This window comes from Lactuca saligna, chromosome 1, assembly GCF_052625555.1.
Source record: "Lactuca saligna cultivar CGN05327 chromosome 1, ASM5262555v1, whole genome shotgun sequence".
NCBI classification, from domain to species: Eukaryota; Viridiplantae; Streptophyta; class Magnoliopsida; order Asterales; family Asteraceae; genus Lactuca; species Lactuca saligna.
Window position 1 is genome coordinate 60,538,410 of NC_136417.1, and position 10,199 is coordinate 60,548,608.

A 10,199-nucleotide genomic window follows, 5' to 3' on the forward strand; every position below is an offset into this window, starting at 1 on the left:
TTCTATTTTATTATTTGTTTTCGTACATTTCCGTAATATAATTCCTACAAAAATTAATATATAAGGTGATATAATTTCATTTATTTATTCAAATCAACGATTATAAAATATAAAATTATTTATCAATTATTTTAAATAAATTATTAATTAAGATATATTTTTTATAGCGTGTCACAGCTTCCTCCTAGTTTTTTGTTTTGTAAAGACGAATATTTCTTTCCTATTTACTACGATGATGAACAATCAAATTATCACTATATTTATTTCTTTTTCAAAGTGCAAGATAACCCGAAGGGTTGTGGGTTGTTTTCTACCAATTGGAGCCCTCCATTCACCACCTCCACGTGGATGATCTACAGGGTTCATAACTACTCCTCTTACTTACCTAGCTAATGCTTAGATCCGACTCTATCCAAAATAATTAATAAATAATTTTATATTTTTATTATAAAAAACTAATTAATTTTATAACCGTTGATGGGTTATAAAAGTGTGTGGATAAATTAATCTTGTAAAGGGATAATGACTTAAAATGGTAATATATTTTTCGATTTGTACACATTTGGTCACTGAGTTTTTTTTCGTCCACATTTACCCCTTCAACTTATTAAATTGTACACATCCAATCCTTATGACCGGTTACTCCAGGTTAACCGGGAAAAATGACTTATTAGGGTAATATATTTTTCATTTTGTATACATTTAGTCCTTAATATGTTTTTTTCAAAATAAGTCTCTTTTTCTTTTTGTATCAATTCAGTACTTATGAATGATTTATTTAGGATTTTTCTCATTACATCTAACGTAAGACTATCATTGATGAGGTGTTTGGGGTTGTTGATGCTTATGTCCATCGTAACCTCAACTGCTTGGTTGCATAAGTCGTGTGGTTTGGCTTAGATTTTGTATTCTGAACGTCGTAACTTCTTCATACGATATCTGATTTTAACGATTTTCATATCTATGTGTTCGTTTTTTAAGTCTGCTATAACTTTCGTTAAGATTACTCCTGTTAAAATATAATATGTTTTTACCTATGATTTTATAAAAAAAACTCATAAATGCATTCATAAAAAACATATGCATATAAATATCGTAACTAAAAAAATATATTACTTTTTAACGGGAGTAATCTAAATGAAAGTTGTAGTAAACTAAAATACAAACGCATAGATATAAAGAACGTTAAAATCCAAGATTGTATGAAAAAGTTATAACATTCAAAATACATGACCTAAGCAACCAAGTAGTTGAGATCACGATGGACGTAAGCATCAAAAGTCTAAAACACCTCGTTAATGATTGTTCCACGTAAGATGTTGTGGGAAAAATTTAATGAAAACATTAATTAGTATTGAATGAGTATAAAAACAAAAATAAATTATTTTGCAACAAAAAAAATTAAGGACTAAATGTGTACAAAAATATTAAGGATTAAATGTGTACAAAAATATTAAGGACTAAATGTGTACAAAATGAAAAATATATTACCTTATTAAAACATTTTTACCGGCTAACCTGAAATAACAGATCATAAGGACTAAATGTGTACAGTTTAAGAAGTTGAAGGGGTAAATGTGGACAAAAATTAAACTCATTGACCAAATGTATACAAATCGAAGAATATATTATATTTTTAAGTTATTATCTCATCCTGTAAATGTTAGGGGGTGTTTGGTTTATTTTTTCAGAGATCAAAATGATTTTTAGAAAAAAATAGAAAAAAAAAATGTTTAGTAAAAATATTTTAAAAACAACTTTTGAAATTTTGATAGAAGGACAACTCACTTTTTTAAAAAATCAGAAAATCTAGAGCTTTTTATAAAAGTTCTTTTGCAAATAAGCCAAACATCCTCTTAATATCATTTTTTTTTTTATTATTTTTTTTATTTTTATTTATTTATTTATTTTTTTTTAAGGAAGAAAATCTTGTTTTGATCTCGAATGTCGGTCACCTTCCACTTCTATGTAATCCCCAAAATCTGCAATTTACGAAGAGCAGGGTTCTCAAATCTCCATTAAATCTCAATCCCACTATCTACAAACCCAGGTAACCTTTTCCTCTAAACGATCTTATTTCGTTCTTAACCATAAATTGCGAGTGTTCGTTCTTAAGTTTGAGCATAAAAGATGGTAATTGTCTAATTGAATTGAAGAATTGCTTACGAACACACATAAGCCCTTTCATCTCAACGACTCTTACTTCCAGTTATCATTTTGAATTGATCTTTCGTTAGGTCTTCACTTCTTACTTTTTTCTCTGTGAGTTTTTAATTTACGAGAGCTCTCGAGAATTTGGATAATTACATGATACGAACCTCTTTTATCTGCATGATCTCTTCTCATTTTGTTCCTGTGACTTCGTGAATCGTGATCCTCCATATTTATTGCTGATGATTGAAACGAAGAATTCCCTCAAGAAATCATTCGAATGAAGTTACTCAATCCGTTCATATTCAATTAACTTACTTCATTCTCCACATGCCTTTTCTATCTTCACTCTCAGAACTTATTGCCATTCGTGATTATTACCGATTCATGAGTTCTACCTCTTCAATACACCTTAAATTGCAGAGATTGACCACTGAATTGAGCATAGGAAACTTAAAATGGTATTGACCATGAGATTTCGATATGATTAGCCAATGAATTCAACATCAAATTAACTCTTATATATGCAGAACTAGGCTTTTGGCTTAAAAAAGGACTAAATTTCTAGGATTTATATATTGTATTGGTATCAGTGCATTTCCTAAATAAAACCCTTATCCTCGTCTTGTTAAAAAATTGTCCTTTTACAGAGCTTCTCAGTTTGAATAAAAATGGAGGAACAATTTATACTGAGAGTGCCACCTTCTGTTGCTGAACGTATAGATCGTCTTTTAAATGAGAGTGGCTCAGAGTCAATGGATTTATCATTCTCAGGTAAGATATGACATTTTATTTAATTTACTAAATACAAATAAAAATATAAAAGTTCAGAAAATAATTAATATTCGATGCAGAAGATGGAAGGAGTGGGGCATTTATTATAGGTGAAGACCATTTTCCTGCATCTCTTTTAGACCTTCCTTGCATTGTGGAGTCTTACAAGACTTATGATGACAATGTTTTGATTAAAACTGCAGATGTTGGCCAAGTATGTTATTTTATTTTTCTTATTTTCTTATACATGTTAAAATGTAAAAAAAACATGATTTCTATTTTTTTAATTTTCATTTTCGTGTGATGTGATGTGATGTGATGCAAATGTGTTGTCGTGACAGATGATTATGGTGAGAGATGACGGTGATCCTCCACCAGAGGTGGTGGAGCACCGCCATGGGCTTACACCGCCCATGAGAGATGCTCGAAGGCGGAGGTTCCGTAGGGAGCCGGATTTGAATGTAAGAAATAGCAATGTACTTTCTTTCAATTAATTATTATATTATAGCATTTAATAAATAAAAATTGAAAAATATAATCTTATAATGGATATTGATTTGAATTGTAGCCTGAGCTTGTTAGACGAGTAGAGAAGGATCTGCTAAACATCATGAATGGTGGAACGGCTGAAAATTTCGATATCCTTTTGTATTGCTAAATTTACTTTTATCTGTTAAATGCAAGAAATAGCAATGTAGTTTCATTTATTTGTTTTTCATAGGTTTTCTTAAAGTACAATGCCTTAATAAGAAAAAACATATGGAAATGGGCGAGCAAGAGGAAATTGGTAGGAAGAAAGCGGGACCCGTGCGTGTGGAAAAACCTGATGTTTCGCAGGCTGGAACAAATGCTGCTGAGCCTGAGAGAAGCGATAGTGATGAGTCTGATGATTCTATGTAGATACAATTACACGATTGGTCCCTCTGGTTTGTTTGCTAGAACTAGCTGGTTGAGGACAACTATGACAACCAACCACGCAAGAAATTGAAACCAGAGGGACTAATCAGTAGATGTTTTCGTAGTTGTCCTCAAAACTACAGGGACCGATCGTGTAATTTTATGATTGTACTTCTGTCAATAAAGTGACTTTTTTGTTAAACATTGTAATACATTTTAGGGGTGGTTCCTTTTTCTAATATATTAAGCCATATATGTTTAAGCTATGTTTGACGTACTAGCTGAAAAGCTAGCTGTTAGCCGAAAAACTAACTGTTAAATAAAAAACTAGTTGATAACTGAAAAGCTAACTGATAAAAAATGATGTTTGGTAAAACTAGTTGAAAATATATAAAATTACATAAAAGGATATTTAAGAGTATTTGTTTCTATAATTAATTCAAGGCTTTATTTGGAAAATTTTAAAAAAGTTCCTAAAATGCTAGTCTAAGTAGTTTTTCAAAATGTTAGCTTATAAGCTACTTTTTGGTTTTGCCAAACACAATAACATAAAAAAGCTCGAAAAATAAATTAGCTTATCAGCTAGCTGTGGCTCGCCAAACACAGCCTAAAACGATTGAATGGGTAATGACTTATACTCCCTCCGTCTCAAATTAATTGTCTATTTTTGACTTTTGAAGTTTTTTTTCTTCACCTTTAACCTTAAATATTTTTATTTGTGGTATATATTGCTTAATGAAACTTATATCAATGAAAAGACATTTAAAATACAATCAATTCATATATTTTATATCAAGTATTATCTATCAAAAAGAAAAATAATTAAGATCAAAGTTGAAAAATAAAAATTTAAAAAGTCAAATATGGATAATTAATTTGGGACGGTGGTAGTATATGAATAAAGTGTTAAGTATATAATTTATGTTCCTTTTCTAGACTCATTAAAGTATTAACTAAATCACTATTTTACCTTTTTCAAGAAACAAAATTTCATAATATTAATCAATTTTAACTTGAACTGGGCTATAGGAGAAAAGAAGAAATAAAAATAAGTAAAGGTTGGCATCTTAGTATATTAAGCCAGATTTTTGGCTTAACATGTTATGTTATTATGCTATTAGGTTCACTTTTTATGCATTATTTTAATATATTTTCTTAATTGCTTTTTTAACATCGTGTGCATATTTAACATAATTAACATTCCTATTTATATCTAATCATTACATATTGTTTTGAAATTTTTTACTTGTTTAAACTAAACTTGTGCATATTTATGCAAGCGGGTGATAGTAATTTTGATCATCGATAAAGTCACATCAAAAGCCTTTCATCCACGATTGAAGACTTGCAACATCCATAATCAAGCAAAAAAACAATACGATATAAATGAATTTTTGGATTTTTGTCAATGGGTCTTAATAAAGTGATAGAATTGAAGGGCAATATCTAATTCCTAACTTATGGATCTTTAAGTGGGAGACTGGATTTGGACAACTTGGACAAATATTCACCTTTTGGGCCTCATGAACAACGTTACAGAAGAAAAAATATGCCCAGCATAAAAAGCATTTAAATTCAGGCCAAAAAATCTTATTTTATTATTTATTCAATTTGCTGCCCATGCTTGAAAATTAATAACAGCCCATAAAATGAAATAAATCGTAGCCCAAGTCACAATTGAAGAGTCCATTAGTGTTGTTTGAGATGAAGTATGCAGGAAGGAAAAAAGAAAGGGGGGATCGTCTATAAAATGAAGACACGCACACTTTTCTTCTTCTTCTTCTTCAAGGCACGATAGAAACAGAGCAAAAGGGAGCGAACCACTTGATGATTTTCTAGTGTTGTGTTCTTAGCAACAAAGAGTCTTGAATTTTTGTATGTAAGTTTTAATTTATTGTTGATTCTTTTATAGTTTCATGTGGTTTAGCCATCTTAAATGGATGACTAAATCGTGTGTTTCAACATTCCGTTTATAATCATGTCAATGGTTTTGGATTTGTTAGTGAAGTTGTTGGGTATGTTTCTTGCGTTTATCCATCAAAGTAAATTTTGTTGTCTTAGTTCTTTTTTATTACCTCGTTAGGGTTTGGATGATTGACTTATTATGTTGATTGTTTGGTTAGGTAATCGAACGTTTAATTGACTAAAGTAGTAATAATGTTATTGAGATGTAATAGATGTTGTTTGACATTATGAAATCAATTGGTATAATCGTTGGAGCTTATGAAAATAACCACTTATGGTTAGTATATTTGTTTGAATACAATTCTCACATAATTATTAAGAGTTTGTTCCATAATTATGTAACTTGTTTTAATTGGATAATTTGTAACTTGGTTGAAAGCTTGTAATCAAATGTTACTACAAATTGGATTTATTATTCAAGAAGCTGGTTAATGAGCTTTATCAACCTAAAAAAAAGTTTAAGAAATTATTGCATAACACAACTTATGATCATGTTTTTTCAACAATTCTATGATTATAATACGAATGTCAATTAGGTTATTTTTAGTTTATTATTTTGTAAGTTGAATTAACATCTAGTTTCATAATTTGAACTTTCTATTTATGTAGTTAATCATATGATTTGATGTTAGATTCATGTTCTAAATTCTAATATAGCAATTATAGTTTTGTTTTAACTAAATGTTTGAATTTAATTTGATTTATATTGACGGTTTAGGTTAGTTCTTTCAAGTTGTTTAGTTTTGGAATCCATAATTGTTTCATAAAGTAAAAATCAGTAACAAACATGGAATTGGTTGTAAAAAGGGATTTAATGTCGGTGTAAACTAGAAATTACATGTTTTCACTCTCGAACTTGTGAGAAAAATTGTACATTGTTGAGAACATTGTTGACGTGAATTCACAATTAAATTAAAATTTTAATGACTAAAAACTTAAAATGATAATTAATATTTTAGATAAATGGATCGTGTTCTATCGAGCATAATTGAAATTGGATCAGACTCTCCAAGCTCCAAATATTGTGTAGCCTTAAGAAAGTAAACTATTATTTTTAATAGAGAGAACATTAGGAAATAAAAAATATATAGTCATTTATTTTTAATGATAAAAAATAAATGTGAAGTCAATAAAGTCAAGAAAAAAGACATGAAATATACCACTACAACTTGTTTGACAAACTCCACCATGGCGACATCGTTTTGGCCCAAAACTTGCTCTACAAGACTACAAGTTCTCAAACAAACATCTGTCCTTATGTGTGTGCGTGTGAGATGACGAGAATATAAGAAGTCAACTGTTGTCTTTTGACCCAGCATGAAGTAATTTATTGTCCTTTTTCTCTCTAACCAGTTTTTTTATTTTTTTTTATGTATTATTATTATTATTATTTTACAGCAAATACAACTATCCAGTGAAATACTCCTAAATTATTTCACATATGTATATTGTGGGACTTAAACCTTCGACCTTAAGAAGGGAAGACAACACTGGATACTGTTGAGCTAAAGTTCTTTGGTTTTTACCCGTTTATTATAAAATCTATAAATTACTTTTAATTAAATATTTGTCAATTTACTTGTTTGGATCAATCCGGATATAAAATTTGCAATTTTAAAAGTATAGACACAAATCATCCAATTCAAAAGTAACTTTTAAAGTATTCATTACTTGAATAAGTGTTTAAAGTATTATTTGAATAAAGCTTAACAGTAAGATAAACTCGTGTCTTGACAGAGTTTGAGTGGTTGGTCCATCACCATCTTAGTTTTGGGGTCTCATCTCCTTATAATAATAAAATTAGTTTTTTTTTTTTTTTTGTCATATGATACCATATCATGCCTTCTAATTAATGTTATGATATTTATTGATTTTTCATTTCAAATTTTAAAATTTAAAAATTTCACTTTAATTACATTAAATTAATAAACTTAAAATAAAAAATAAAATAAAATTAATGTAGATTATAATCGCGCATTTATTTGAATCAATAATTATAATTTTATATAATTAAAAAATATCTCTTAATTAATAATTTACTTAAAATAATTAATTAATAATTTGAGTTTTTACTATAAAAGTTTAATTAATTTTGTAACCGTAGTTCCCACGAGTTATAAATCAGTGTAAATATAAATAGGACTTCTCAGGTCCCATTTATTCCACATCATATTTGAGATCTCCTTTACTCTCTTTTCTGAATTCAACAAATAGGTTGTTCCAAATTCTTCCTTCTTTCGAGTTTACAAGTATTTGCTTTGTGTTTATCAGTTCTTCCATAACTTTGTGCTTTGTGTTTGTCGCAAGGCATGCTTTGACTCCTTTGGGGAGCATGCAGTTCATTGTAAAGAGCTCACGGGTTTCAAATACCGACACGATCTGGTTAGGGATGTTCTTTTCGATATATTTAGGCGTGTTGGGGTTTCTGCCAAGAAAGAGACACTTGTGAACTTTCTGTCTGACCCATTGGAAGGAAGATCAAGACTTAGAACAACTGATGTTCTAATATTTGGATGGGCTGGATGAAAACATGCATGCATGGATCTAACAGGGGTTTCCCCTCTTGTCGGCTTGGGGAGTAGAGTTTTTCACGGTGGGGCAAGCTTCTTTAAAAGCTGCATCAAGCAAAGTGGCAAAACATGAGAAAGCGTGTATGGAAAATTAACACACGTTTATACGCTTTGCATTTGATACTTTCGGTTTCCTTGCACCAGAAGCTGTGGAGCTACTAAATAGAGTCTAACAGGTCATGCATAGTAATGTTATGACTTTAGGATCTGTAGATGTTTTTAAAAGAATTAGTTTTGCCATCCAAAAAAGGGTTGTGGCACAGCTTGTTGCTCGTTTACCCGCTACGTCTATGTAAATCTTTCTTATATAATAGCAATCAAATTCACATCTTATTTATGATCTTCAACATCTCAGTCACAAACAGAAGAGCATAATCAAAGATTAAACATGTCATTAACAGATTCAATTAATATCAAAAGATCTAGGAGTTTCATAGTTCAAAATTGGTGAATTTCTTTTGCCTACCTTCATAAATTCACGATAAGATTACAACATCCCTTTTCTTAGTTTTGAATTTTTATTTTGGATCCTAGCCTTAAATATTAATTATGGGTTAAAATATTAAGGATTATTGCCATCTAACTAAAACTACTTTTTTTTTCTCTATAGATGTATATTTCTGATGATGCTTCTGCTTCTCAAAACTCTACCCACAACTTCTCGTTACTCTGGATCGTATCCAAGGTGACATTGAATGACACCAACTATAATGATTGGATGCACAACATCAAGATGGCTCTTCGATATGAGGGCAAAGAATATGTCCTTGAGAAACAACTCGTTGAGATCGATGAGGCCATTGCTACTCCAAAAGAAATAACCACCTATAAGAAACATTATGAATACATGACTAAGGTTGCTTGCATCATGGTTGCTACTATGATTCTTGAGTTAAAAAATTTATATGAGGAATACTGGCCACACAATATGAACTTGGATCTTGTGGAAAAGTTTCACAAGAGAGCTCGTCAATAAAAGCATGAGGTCGTCAAAGCTTTAATGGCTTGCAACTTGAAGAAAGGAGAGTTTATCTATAACTACGTGCAGAGAACACAAAGATACGTGGAGTGCCTTGAAAGGCTTAATGTGAATTTCTCATGGTTGCAGAAATCGGGATTAATTGGCGATTAATCGTGGATTAATCGCGTGGCGTTCTCCAACCGTCGAGGATTAGGGTATTAATTGGAAATTTAGGATTAATCGTGTTTGGCGGGATTAATCGGTCAACAAAAGTCAAAAAAGTTGAAAAACTGTCAAAATATTAAAAAAGGTTAATAAAAAAATTTCAAAGAATCAACTTCTTTTTTTACTTCAAAATTTTCAAAATTTCAAATATTATACCAAAATGTTCATATTTTTTTATTTTCAAATTACAAACTTCCTTATTTTCTAATTTGAAGTATTTGTTTTTCGTAAGATATATTATTATTTGATTAATATTAATATTTTATTAATAATCTATGGTCCCCGATTAATCCCCGCCAAGACCGATTAATCCCTTAACACCAGTTGACCGTTGAGCTACCGCCGAACGATTTTTATAACCTTGGAATTTCTATGAGGAGTTGGCCATTGACATGGTCCTTAACTCCTTGCCTCCTTGTTATGATCAGTTCAATCTAGTTATCATTTGAACAACACAAAGACCACATTGGACTAACTCCATAACCTGTTGCGAACAGCTGAGTCGGGACCAAAAAGAATCAAACTCCTAACTCTACTAATGCCCCTGCCCTTTCCATTGGGAAAAACAAAGGAAAGGAAAAGGAAAGGTGCTCCTAAGCAGAATTGGAAGGACAAGGCCCATGTTAGAACGTCAAGCAATGACCCAAAAGCGAAGC

General features: G+C 30.5%; 1 protein-coding gene and 1 long non-coding RNA gene across 3 annotated transcripts; both read left to right on the forward strand.

The window, feature by feature from the left end:
* The first annotated feature begins 1,938 nt into the window (after positions 1-1,938).
* On the forward strand, positions 1,939-4,024 carry LOC145037370 (transcription initiation factor TFIID subunit 7-like). 2 transcript variants are annotated; one of them, XM_078986015.1, is made up of 6 exons: positions 1,939-2,050; positions 2,802-2,925; positions 3,006-3,139; positions 3,267-3,386; positions 3,494-3,563; positions 3,683-4,024. In XM_078986015.1, exons 2-6 carry the CDS (start codon positions 2,823-2,825, stop codon positions 3,823-3,825), a joined length of 570 nt encoding a protein of 189 aa, XP_078842141.1. In that variant the 5' UTR covers positions 1,939-2,050; positions 2,802-2,822; the 3' UTR covers positions 3,826-4,024. The 2 variants fall into 2 exon arrangements, with proteins under 2 accessions (XP_078842141.1, XP_078842151.1); XM_078986025.1 differs by having other exon boundaries at positions 3,009-3,139.
* Positions 4,025-5,549: 1,525 nt separating this feature from the next.
* Positions 5,550-8,690, forward strand: LOC144998641 (uncharacterized). The gene is made up of 2 exons (XR_013660388.1): positions 5,550-5,701; positions 8,095-8,690. It is a non-coding gene; the product is annotated as an uncharacterized LOC144998641 (long non-coding RNA).
* The last annotated feature ends 1,509 nt before the right edge of the window (positions 8,691-10,199 follow it).